Source organism: Etheostoma spectabile, chromosome 6 (assembly GCF_008692095.1).
Source record: "Etheostoma spectabile isolate EspeVRDwgs_2016 chromosome 6, UIUC_Espe_1.0, whole genome shotgun sequence".
NCBI classification, from domain to species: Eukaryota; Metazoa; Chordata; class Actinopteri; order Perciformes; family Percidae; genus Etheostoma; species Etheostoma spectabile.
In genome coordinates, this window is record NC_045738.1 from 8,714,652 (window position 1) to 8,726,882 (window position 12,231).

Sequence of the window (12,231 nt, forward strand, 5' to 3'; positions counted from 1 at the left end):
GTGTGTGTGTGTGTGTGTGTGTGTGTGTGTGTGTGTGTGAGAAGGAAGCAGCTCCCACTGAGTCCTTGTTGAACTGGCAGGACTATGAGGGGCGGACCCCCCTACACTTTGCTGTTGCCGACGGTAACGAAGCAGTGGTAGAGGTGCTGACGTCTTACAAGGGCTGTAATGTGACCGCTTATGATAACCTCTTCAGAACACCGCTGCACTGGGCAGCTCTGCTTGGTGAGTGAACAGGATGTATGTGGCCCACTGCAGCCTGAATGTCTGCTTCACAAGACATGACATGAGAGATTTCGGGATATGTGGAAATTATAACCACTTTCCACAAAACATTTTTATACTGGTTAACTGAATCAAAGCCAACATGGACTAGTAATTTTCCCCATGATAAGAAAATGTTTTATTTGGTTTTAGCCACACTAGCAGTGTGTCTCTAGAGGAAGTTAATGTTTGTCTGTTAGTCCACCACTTTGGTCCAGACTAAAATATCTCAACAACTATCAGGCGAATTGTTGTACAGACATTCAGAGCATGATGATTCATGCTGACTTTGATGATCCTTTTGATGACTTTTTCTCTGGTGCCAGGTGACATTCCTATCTGTACTTAGTGCTAATTAGCAAATGTTAGTATGCTAACACGCTTAACTAAGATGGTGAACGTGATAAACATAATACCCGCTTAACATTAGCATATTAGCATTTTCAGTGAGTATCATCAATATCAGCACACTGACATTAGCATTTAGCTCAAAGCTCTGCTGTGCCAAAGTGCAGCGTCACATTGCTGCTAACATGGCTTTGGACCCTTGTTTCTGGTTCCTACAACCTGTTTGTGTAGCACCATACAAAAACAAATACAGTGGTAAATACTTGACTCATGTTGACTTGATGTGTTCTTTTTGCTTCTCTGTTAATAGTTTGGAAAGTAAACTGTAGGCGAATAAAGTTGAGCAGTGGCCCCAGCTCCTGTCAACACACATCCCACTAATGTACACATGTGTTTTTCAGGCCATGCCAGAATCGTCCACCTGCTATTGGAGAGAAACACATCAGGCACTATTCCCTCAGACAGCCAAGGAGCAACACCCCTGCACTATGGGGCTCAGAGCAACAATGCTGTGAGTCCCATACAAAGCTGGGGAACCCACTAAGTCATCATCATGCACCTTTGTCTAAAACACAATATGCTGATATTTAAGTAAATCTGTCCCATTCTGTATGTTCAGGATCCTTCTATAGTCCCAGTTATCTTTCTTTGTGTGTCTGTAGAAGACAGTGGGTGTGTTTCTGTCCCACCCGTCTGTGAAGGATGAACCTGATCTGGAGGGGAGGACAGCCTTCATGTGGGCCGCTGGGAAGGGCAGTGATGATGTCATCTGCACCATGCTGGCCCTCACCCCTCACATTGACATCAACATGGCCGACAAGTATGGAGGAACTGGTGAGCACCTGAGAAACAAGAGGAGCAACTGAGTCTCCTTAACTGCTTTGACCAACAGGCTAGGGGTGATGATGTCGCAGGGAATTTTCCCCTAGGTGCTAGAGAGAGTGCAAAACTGAGGGAGAGAGGGAAGTGATACTGTCAGCAAAATTAGTGTGAGCCCGCTGAACAGACTCCCACCACTGCCTGCTCTGTCCTCTGACACACACAAACGCTTACTGCCATGCTCTGACACCCGAGGCTGTATGGACAAATAATCTCCATGGCGATAGCCCCTCTACTCAGCCAGGCAGTCATTGTTTATGCATGCATAACATGTAACGGTTGAGTCATCCTGATGAGACGGTGTGAAGGGCAGTGAAGCTGACTGGTGCCCAGATCACTTTCATGCACTTGACTCTAGTCTGTGCTGTCTGGGGACTGGAGAGAGGGGGAAGGAGGGGTCGCCACTAAGACAAGAGGCTCAAGTTTATTGCTCCAATTAAATGTCTTTGTCTGTTTAACTGGCCATTGACCAGGCTTTAGCCACAGCCGAGAGAGGAGCTGCAGTCAAGGGGATGAATGGAGAAACAGGCAGACAAGGGAGGAGCAGTTGTCCTGAGGGTGTTCACTGTCCAGTTAGATTCAGGACCTCTTATCTCAGGAACTTTTTATGTGTTTCTGTATGTGTGGTTGTTCCCACAGCACTCCATGCGGCCTCGCTGTCAGGCCATGTGAGCACAGTGAAGTTGCTGTTGGAGAGGGGAGCAATGGTCGACTCTCTGGATGTGATGAAACACGCGCCGCTGTTTCGGGCTTGCGAGATGGGACACAGAGACGTAATACTTACACTCATCAAAGGTTGGTGTAATTGGTACATACTGTATGTGCAAGCATCCCAATTATCTAATTTTCTGTTCCACTGTATTCTGAGTTTTTATCTTGACCTTACTTTTCTAGAGTCATGGCAGTATTAAAGTCCATGATCATTCAAGTGTTGCACACAATAAGTCTCTGAGTACGTCACCTCAAATGAAATGTAAATGTAATGTAATGAATAAAGGTTCTGCACGCGTGGACCTGGTAGATGTAGATGGTCACACCGCTCTGCATTGGGCAGCTCTGGGAGGGAATGCTGAGGTCTGCCAGATACTGATGGAGAATGGGATTAGTCCCAATGTACAGGTATGAATGCACATACCCGCAATATACACAAAACCTTTAGGATCTATAAATCCCTGTTCAATACTCATTACTCACATTTTCAACAATGAGGATTGTAGATTTGTCTCCCATTAATTAAAATCAAAATCAGTTGGACAGCTGAAGCTGCATGTCTAGAAGGAATCAAAGGACACATGTGGAAATCAACCACACTCTAATGCACTGCTTCATGAGCAGGGAGTATACAATCCGGCTCAACCTCATAAATCCTAAATTACTCTTTTAATTGCCCTGCACCTGGCTGTTAATGTTTGACTTCTGCTGGGCAGGACCAGGCAGGACGGACTCCTCTGCAGTGTGCTGCTTATGGGGGCTACATCACCTGCATGGCTGTTCTCATGGAAAACAATGCTGATCCAAATTTACAGGACAAGGAGGTAAAAATCTACTCATACGTGTGAGTTATGTTGAGCTTTTGGACACAACTAAAATTGTAATGGGTGCTCTTTTTATGTGTGCACAGGGGCGGACCGCTCTCCACTGGTCATGTAACAATGGTTACCTGGATGCTGTGAAACTGCTGCTGGGCTACAACACCTTTCCTAATCACATGGAGCACACTGAAGAGAGGTGAGGACAGAGCCTGTCAAGAGGGAGGATCTGGAGATGAGGAGAGGGGTAGGAGTAGAAGTGGGGAAATATATGAATGACACTGGTGTTTGTGTCATGTAGGTACACTCCTCTGGACTACGCTCTTCTTGGGGGCCACAGTGAGGTGACTCAGTTCATGCTGGAGCATGGCGCTCTGTCCATAGCAGCTATCCAGGACATTGCTGCTGCCTCCATCCAAGCTGTCTACAAGGGCTACACCGTTCGCAAGGCCTTCAAGGAGAGAAAGCAGCTCCTCATGAGGCATGAGCAGTTGCGCAAGGATGCAGCCAAGTGAGAGATGATCCCACGCATTGATAGACATATAGAGCCACTCATACTACGGCCTTAGTCGTTGTTTCTCTTGCTTCATGATGCTCCTACTTGTTGTCTGACTCTCAAAAACCTCCCTCACATAAAATCCTTTTGCATATGACAATTGCATGCATTATGTCAATAACTCACCCCTGTTTCTGTCTTCATTATCTGTCTCTGTCTTCTTCTCACCAGATAGGAACAGTCACACTCTCTCTATATCTATCTTTCTATCTGTCGTCCATGCACACACATACATCTTCCCCCTGTCTCTCTCTTCTGGTTTGTTCTCCTTTTGTCATTTGCTCACCAGTCTCACCTTTCTACTGAATGCTTATGAGAGGCAAGTTTGTTTTAAAAGGCACATTGACTTTAACTTTATTATTTCAAGCAGACAGTTTTATTGAGATATAAGTCTTTGATGAGATTTTTTTCTTAAAAATAATAATCAAAATATCTTCCCTATTATTGTTTATTTTTTTTGCTGTTTAATGACCAAACTCTGACCAAAGGTTTTATTGCTGCACAACTATCTTTGAACAGACAGGGTACCTGGTATTGTCTTGACGTAAAATTAGATGATGAGTGGACATTATATATAATGATGTGCATTAACCCAAATATGTCAGTGTCACCAAATCCCACACACATATAAAATAAAATCCCTTTAAAACAAATGTCCAAACATTTAAAAGAAAGTCTAAACATTAATGTTCCGCTTGGCTGTTCATGTGGTGAATTTCAGACAAAACTATAAGTTACCACTTTTCTTGTTGTTCAGGAAGCGAGAGGAAGAACAGCGGAGGAGAGAAGCTGTGCAGAAAGTTTCTGTGGCCACTGCCGAAAAACGGAGGGTCCCTTTGGTGAGAACAGAGCAAGAAAAGCTCTCCTTAGTGAACATTATAGAGGACCTATCCCTGAATGACTCAGTGGTGGAAACAAAGAAATCATCCAAAGCTGAACGCGCTAAAAGCAAAGAGGAGAGACTCAAAGGTACAAATGTGCAAAAATTATTTTTCTGAAAAACAATCCTTGTTTCTTCGATTGAACTTGAATATCGTAGGTCGACCGTTGATGATATTGGTGTTAGTATTAGAGGCTAAAAATAAACTTGTCTGGGGCATTTTATTTATCTAAATCATTTGCATAAGGTGGGATATTGATAATACAAAATGACATATATGAATGCTCAAAACTCCATGATACTTGTACAACTTGTGTTTAAATTTTCTCTCACCTCCCCACCAGTCCAAAAGAGCAAATCTTCCAGAAGAAGTAAAGCATCTGAACCACATGTGGTTCCTGGTGCTTTGAGCCGAGACTGTCATGTGAGCTGTGACTCTGTGCACGGTGCTCTCCAGACCACCAGGCTGATGGAACTTCTCTCTCCTGCCAGCTGCAGCCAGCCACCCAGCCTCAAACCCAGACCCCCCTTTATGCCCAAAATCAGGGAACGACCTCAGTCAAGCACATGCATTCCTTTCACAAGCATTGCAGTGACGGACCAAACTGACACTATTACCAGAGAATACGTCCCTCTAAAAAAGAGAGACTCTCACATGACTGTGCAGACTGCCCCCAGCAAGACTGATGCTCACACCGTTCAACAAAAGCAGAGGAGCCTCAAGGAGCAGACTTCAGAAAAGGCCACCACCAAAGAACAAACTCACACTCTGTCATTAAGAAGCAGTCCATCTTTAGACCACAAAAGCCCTTCGAGAAAGACTCAGTCTTCCACACATGCACCCATCTCAACACGCACGCACATGGAGCACAACAAAGAGCAGCGCAGGAGACGGAACGAGGCTGCACGCATCATCCAGGGAGCATGGCGAAGGTGAGTTTACATGTGTGCGCTTGTGTTTGTCCCGGGAGGCTTCAGTAGCTGAAGCCTCTCTAGCTGTGGGAGATTGGCACTGCCATGTGGTGCCCACATGTGCCCTCTCCCACATACATGCCATCCCATTCTCATCTCTCCTGTAACTCCCCCCGACGTTCGGTCTGGATACCATCAACACTTGAGCAGTGGGGGGGAGAGCGTGGGAGATGGGTGAGACAGGGGGGCAGGGGACAGACGGGCTATAATCTAGAGCTTTCATACTGGTTTAACAAGAGGCTAAAAGTTCAGCCGTGCTGCTCTAATAGCTACCAGCAGCCTCTTTTTGCTTTTCTCTCTCTTGCACACTCTGTATTGCTCTCAGAGGTTGCCAGTCCGCCGCAGGAGGCCCTCTGTTTCCATTCAGCTTCACAATTAAATTCTGTATGTGCTCCCTATTAACTGCCTTAAATCAACTCTGTTTACTTTGTTTATGCTTAGTGAGTATTAGTGTGAGGACTTGCCAGCTTTTAGACCTTTGAACTCAGTCTGATTTTTTTTTTTATTGAACAGCATGCATGTGAATGTGCTTGCTTGAATGTGCATCTGCAGGTTCCACACACACAGGCGGAGAGAGGTACAGCCCCGCGAGGAGGTAGAGTCAAGTGATGCAAACCACGCCCACAACAAGAAGAAGATGGAAATCCGAGCTCAACCCACCAAACTGCCAGCGAGTAAGAGCTCAGTGCTACAAAGTATCTATGGTGAGATCATTGCTTTTTTTTTCCTTACACAGCCCTAGCCTGGATGCCAGCCGAACTTACCCCACCCACAACATTTAAGGTTGGGAAGTTCGGTCTGGACTTGATCCGTTGTGGAGCAACTATGCTCGAACCAGAGCTGTTCGGACCAATGAAAGTGTCAGGGCGGGTTTTATACGATGATGGACAGAGGATCAACAGTTACGTTGTAATTTGTTTACAACAAAGACGGCTGCAGCTGGAGAGTCAAGATGTATAGATTCCGCCATTGTGTCTATTATAGAAGATATCAACAGCACATACATTTTAAAAGAGGAACAGAGAACCGCGATCAAGGCATTTGTCGATCAAAAAAATGTTTTTTGCCGTCCTTTATACGGAATACGGCAAAAGTTCAACATACGGGCGGCTGTGGCTCAGTGGTGGGGTGGTTGCCTGCCCCTTGGGGAAGGTTGGTAGTTAAATCCCTGCAGTCCCGTGTCAGAGTGTGTATGAATAGTTCCTGTACTATGTATGTATTTTCCAATTGCACACAGGCAGTTTCTTTCCTGGTTCGGTTGAAACAGGTCCCATAATCACAGCCCAATGGAACAGTATCAAACTCATATTCTGACTAGAATCTGAGTATGACGACATCAGGCTAACTCAGCCCCAAAAAAGGATGCAATATCACCGATATACTATATATCGCATGACTGTTGAGCAGAGCAATTACAGACCCTAAACAGTCCTTTTGATTGATGCTGTAGTTTATATCTCTGGTAGTGTAACAGTGTATTAATCAGAGTGATGGCACACTGTTTGGAAATAGAAAAGTCATTATTATAAGGACATAACATAGTGCATCACTGTTTCCATTAGCTGCAAAACTGCAGGTCAAAATTGAACAAATGTAAACTCAGAGCTTAGACTCCATCAGAGCCAACTGGCGCTGACATCAAAACAGGAAACACATTCCTGAATGGGCATGGATTTCAATTAAAGTGAATGGGAGAAGGAGTAAATATGCAAAGTGAACACTTTCATGAAAAAAACAAAACTAACAACGATTTCATCCGACTAAGTGCTTGCGTAGCCAAATCTTAAAATAGCTGATTCCTCTGTCCAGTAGTGTGTCATTGTTGTCCATAAACTATTAAAAAACCTTAATGAGTCCAACTGGGTGACATGTTGCATCATAACAATAAACACAGGTACTGTTTATTTTTAGTAAATACCCACATTTGCTGTCCTGCTAACATACTGTACATTAAATACTCACTTGTGCACCAAATTTGCAACTGAAAGTAGTCCCAACAAATTCACCATTTACTTCTGTTTAAATAATGAGTCTTAAAAGAAAGAAATTATGTATTTGTGACGTATTTGCAAAGATTTAAGTCCTCAGTAGGAACAGTGAGCTGAGCGCCACAGACAGGGTAAGGACATTAGAAACTACTGGGAAATTCAAAACCTAACATATATTACAAATTACCAAGAAACAGTTTTTTAAGATCTCCGACGTGACCAACATCAAACATGAACTGCAACAGAATAAAATAATTCTGAATAAACTCAAAACAGTATTACATCTGTTAAACTACCTCTTGTAAAATCCCTGTCTTTAAATCGGTGAAATGTAGGTGTTCTGGATTTTTTTTTTCATAATGTAGATGTTTGCTTGTGACTTTTAAAATAAAATTCAATAGAAAACAAACAATATTCAGGCCCTAGTGAGATTTGAACTCACGACCCCTGGTTTACAAGACCAGTGCTCTAACCACTGAGCTATAGAGCCTTTACTAAATAGTGGATGTTCAGTTTAGCATTATAAGGACTACACCCTGGACAACCCTGGGTGTGGGACCTGATTGGCAACAAGTTACAGGAGTGTCCTGAGCTGTGTCATGCAACACCAGTTGAATGAATGCAGAAACTGTTCACATGATGTGAGTGTTCATTTTTATTTTTTGAATGAAACTTTGTGAGCCACTAGTAAAGATTTACATCCTCAATGGGAACAAATGGTCTCGGAGCCAAGTGCCACAGACAGGATGAGGATGTTGGAAATGCGCTGTGGCCTCAGGTATTTTCATGGGATATATTGATTATAACAAAAATAATGAATATCAACCAGCCTTATCCTTAAATGATAAACCACCTGTCAATCACTTGTGGCTGAAAACAGCTGCTGCACTGTTCTCTTTAGGCTGAAACCTTCAAGCTTGCTTTATGTTAATGATGTCAAAGCCTGTATTGTTTTAGTGTGTGGGCAGATGTGCAGCATTTAAGTTGTGCAGTTCTCTTAAGTTGCAACCTTTCGAGAGCAGTGCAACAGCAGCAGTTTTCTAAGCCACGTTCGAATCTTTAGCTCTTGAATACATGGAAACCCCACATTGTAAACAGAAGAAACTCAGAATCAGGATGGTTGGCATACCAGTGTAGAACACGCTGTAAGTGACAAACTCTGGGAACAGGAACCTGTGTATATGCCTGGGTGATGCTTTAATCCACATTACAGGGCAGTATCAGCCTGGTGTCCTGTGTGGAACCTCTGGTAAGGTTTCGCCCCACAGACAGGCCTGACCTTCATCACACATCACCAGGTGATGATTGGAGAATGGGCAGAAACCTTGCTGCGCCAAAACATACAAGCATACACGTCACTATCGCTTACAGACAGACAGATAGACCCTCTTGACGTGGTTTTCTCCTCCCCTTTTCCCCTCACCTCCCTCTCTCTCTCTTTCTTTCTCCCCTTCTCGCTTACTGACAGTCCTGGCACTGTGAAAAGTTCAGAGCTGTCAGGGGGAATGTCAGACGACTGCGTAAAGCTATCAGCTAAACACACACACACACACAAGACTAATTTTTTCCCACTTGCACTCTTTTTTTTATTACTGAGTAGAAGACAGAAATTTGACACATACCTTTGGGTCACACTGCTCTGTTAATCACCATAAAACATTTTTGAAATTGTTTTTTATTTTATTTTATTTTTATCTCAAATGTATTTATATCTGTTCATATATCTTTGAATTGCATTTAATAACAAATACATTGGGAGAGAAAGGAATGTTTGCATCCCAGATAAAACAAAAACTATAAATGTCAAATAAATATTTGCTCTGTGCAAGCTTGATTGATTGGTTGATCAACTGCACTGGAGTGCAAACTTTGTACGTTAAAAACACAAGAAAGTTAAATTATTTATTCAATTGTGCTCCTTCAACAATTATACATAAGGTACCTCTTCTGGAACCTGTGCATGTGTTAAGTCTGCAATAAGTAGTTGCTACACTGGGAGATTTTTTATTTATTTTTTTAATAGTTAAGGTGTTAGTTTGTGACCATTAATTATTTTATACATTTAAGTCATAGTGAGGTTAGAACTCACAACTTCAAGTTTACAAGATAAGTGTCTAACCATAGAGCCATTGTCTAATACATTAACAACAAACAAAAATGGGTGTGGGACCTGACTAGCTCAACATTTTACAAGTGTTTCCTGAGCTATCATATGCAACATTAGCTGATGGAATACAGAAACTGTTCGTATGATGTGGCTGCAAATCTTAATGAAGATATCATCCAATCATTTTTCTTTACTGTCCATTAGGCAACTCTATGGCCAGACGAGGGCGTTCACTTCGAGGGTCTCAGTCCCAGCTGCTCCTGGACATGCCCTTACGCACCCAGAGCCAGTGTAAGTTAACACACATCCACCAGCACACAGTTTTAATAAAGAAGTCTCTACAAAGTAATTTTATGTGCTTATTCTACAGTGAGCGCTATTGACTGTGTGCACCTGACTGAGGCCATGAATCAAGCCAAGCAGTACTCGTACCACCTTAGACCACATAGTGCTGGACAGGGGACCAGAGGCCGGGCAAAACATTGAACGAACACACACACACATACCTAATGTTCTTAGATGTTTTCTCAGCTGGCTGGCAGCATTACCTCTATAGAATTACTTTATACATTGTTCGCTCAATGGGCCAAGCTTTCTAAAATTAAGCCATATGACATCAGAGCCATGACCTCACAGGGTGGGGTTAAGTCTACAGAAATGGTGTGTGTAAAGGATAACCTTTCATCCATTCTGGAAGGAACACATACACACCCCATCTCCATAGTTCTTGCACACACACTGAGATAACCTTTCCTCCTGTTGTGGAGAATGAGGCAGTCTATCAACAGCCGGTCATACAGATAGCCCACCTGCAGACACGGGCACACACACGGACACACACACACACAGTGCTGTCCCGCTCAGATAAAGATGTATTTCTTAACTATGCCATTATTTACTGTTATATTCATTTGCCTGAAAATAATCACTCTTGTGTATATTTAGATGTACCTGAATGTTTGTTGTTTTATTATTGTATTATAAGAAATAAAATACAAATTGACACAAAAGGCAGAGCGCTTGTATTTTACTTTAATTAGCTTTTTTTTCCTCTTTTCAGTTCTTTTTTTTTTTTTTTTAAATCAAAAGTCGCCAGGTGCCCATGTAAGCACTGCACAAAGTTTGGCAAGAATGCTCCAAAGAGGCAATAGAGGGCCAGACAATCGCCAGGCTAAAGAGACAGCTTAAGACAGAAAAAACTAGAGCTCTTAAAACAAGAATGTATAGTATTCACAATAAAAAAAAAATTCCATTGTATTCCTGTCTGAAAGTGTAGTTGTATGTGCTCAATCGCTTTGTCAAGTCACTGTAGGATGTTTGAGAGGGTGAACTGAGCAACACATTAGGTGCCGGTCCGGTGGGTGCATCGGTCAGTACATGTCTCGAAGGCTCAGGTTTCCACGGCGAGCGGAAGAGCCATGAGCCACGGTGACGCTATAACAATAGAGCAAGTCTGTCAACCACTGCTCCCTGGTTGCACCCCGGGAATATCTCTGAAACACATACAGAGAGAAATCACTTGAACAGCCTCCATGAGAAGTACATATCTCACCATCCAAATTCTACAAAAGCCTTAAAATCCCGTTGTGAATTTCAAGTGTGAGCTGTGTTTACCGTGAGGTGTTGTATGATCTCTTGCAGCAGAGCAGTGTTGGCCAGCAGCTGGCTGTGGAGCGGCGTGTGCTGCAGCAGCATTGACAGGATCTGTCCAAGCTGTGGCAGCTCCTCCTCACTCAGATCGCCAACGCGCATTAACTGCAAAACCATTCGCAGCAGGCGAGGAATGGTGCTCAACGCTGACACACAAGCACCCCATATTGCCTCCCTGCAAATTTGTGACAAAGGTGTTTTAAAATTGTGGTAATTCTTGACCACCTGATTATGGCATACTGCTACTAATAACATCAATATTTCATATCAGCAGGAGATCCTCTCCAAGCACATATCAGTAAAGGGTTGTAGTCATAAAACACACACCTTTTGTGGTTGGTTTCGGCAGGTATCTCCTGCTCCAGGGTGATGAGCAGAGCCAGCAGGCTGAGGCAGCACAGAGACAAGAAGCGTAGCACGGGCTCAATGGGCAGGATGGACAGGTCCAATAATCTGGACACAGCTCTGAGCAGTCCGGCCGCCATACTGTCAGGCACCACCCCCAGCTTGGTCTAACACACGCATAATACATACAGGCCGTTTTCTCAGTACATGTTTTCAACAGCATGAAAGCATAAAGAAAAACAGTTCAAGGGATAAGACAAGCACTAAAGCAACTATTGAGAAATCCTACACATAACATTTGCTCAGTGAAAAACAGTTTCTTACCAGGTGTTTGCAAATGCCATTTTGTAAGATGTCAAAGCACTGAGACTTTGAACCCAGAGTTTCCAGACAGTGGCAGACTTCCTATGAATGAAACAAAAAACGAATTCCTATCAAACAAGCTTTTTTACATAGAAAAGAAAGTGTGATAGAGAATTCTACTTGAAGCAATGTGATGTAACCATAGAGTGCTTTCAGTGTAAAGATTTAAAATGTTTTATAAATCAGACTTGGTTAAAATATTTTAACTCTCTGCAGTGGTAAAAGGAGTGAGAACTACAATAACCATTATTTGTTTTAATGATTTAGGTGTTTGTTTGTGACTGCCAAGGATAAAAACAAACAATATGAAGGCCCTAGCGAGAATTGAACTCACGACCCCTGGTTTACAA

At 43.0% G+C, this 12,231-nt stretch overlaps 2 protein-coding genes and 2 non-coding genes across 8 annotated transcripts in view; 1 reads left to right on the forward strand and 3 right to left on the reverse strand.

Annotated features, from left to right (window-relative positions):
- The window catches only part of invs (inversin), a 22,778-nt gene extending 12,413 nt beyond the window's left edge, over nt 1–10,365 (forward strand). For both annotated transcript variants that reach the window (XM_032519377.1, XM_032519379.1), the window contains exons 7-19: nt 45–225; nt 1,014–1,123; nt 1,275–1,446; nt 2,131–2,286; nt 2,489–2,610; nt 2,919–3,026; nt 3,113–3,219; nt 3,322–3,531; nt 4,334–4,545; nt 4,801–5,389; nt 5,981–6,132; nt 9,728–9,814; nt 9,894–10,365. In XM_032519377.1, coding sequence (XP_032375268.1) covers nt 45–225; nt 1,014–1,123; nt 1,275–1,446; nt 2,131–2,286; nt 2,489–2,610; nt 2,919–3,026; nt 3,113–3,219; nt 3,322–3,531; nt 4,334–4,545; nt 4,801–5,389; nt 5,981–6,132; nt 9,728–9,814; nt 9,894–10,009 — 2,322 coding nt within the window. In that variant the 3' untranslated portion in view covers nt 10,010–10,365. The remainder of the gene's footprint in view (nt 1–44; nt 226–1,013; nt 1,124–1,274; nt 1,447–2,130; nt 2,287–2,488; nt 2,611–2,918; nt 3,027–3,112; nt 3,220–3,321; nt 3,532–4,333; nt 4,546–4,800; nt 5,390–5,980; nt 6,133–9,727; nt 9,815–9,893) is intronic.
- On the reverse strand, nt 7,834–7,906 carry trnat-ugu (transfer RNA threonine (anticodon UGU)). The gene has a single exon. It is a non-coding gene; the product is annotated as a tRNA-Thr (tRNA).
- Nucleotides 10,366–10,608: 243 nt separating the features above from the next.
- The window catches only part of tex10 (testis expressed 10), a 10,877-nt gene continuing 9,254 nt past the window's right edge, over nt 10,609–12,231 (reverse strand). For 3 of the 4 annotated variants that reach the window (XM_032519382.1, XM_032519381.1, XM_032519380.1), the window contains exons 13-16: nt 11,843–11,923; nt 11,501–11,685; nt 11,138–11,348; nt 10,763–11,016 (exon numbers count right to left, since the gene is read on the reverse strand). In XM_032519382.1, coding sequence (XP_032375273.1) covers nt 10,894–11,016; nt 11,138–11,348; nt 11,501–11,685; nt 11,843–11,923 — 600 coding nt within the window. In that variant the 3' untranslated portion in view covers nt 10,763–10,893. Of the gene's footprint in view, nt 11,017–11,137; nt 11,349–11,500; nt 11,686–11,842; nt 11,924–12,231 lie in introns of all 4 variants that reach the window. The other variant, XM_032519383.1, reaches the window with a different exon arrangement.
- trnal-caa (transfer RNA leucine (anticodon CAA)) overlaps nt 12,191–12,231 on the reverse strand; it is a 73-nt gene continuing 32 nt past the window's right edge. The window contains exon 1 of the tRNA in view: nt 12,191–12,231. This exon is cut by the window's right edge and continues 32 nt beyond it. This is a non-coding gene — a tRNA (tRNA-Leu).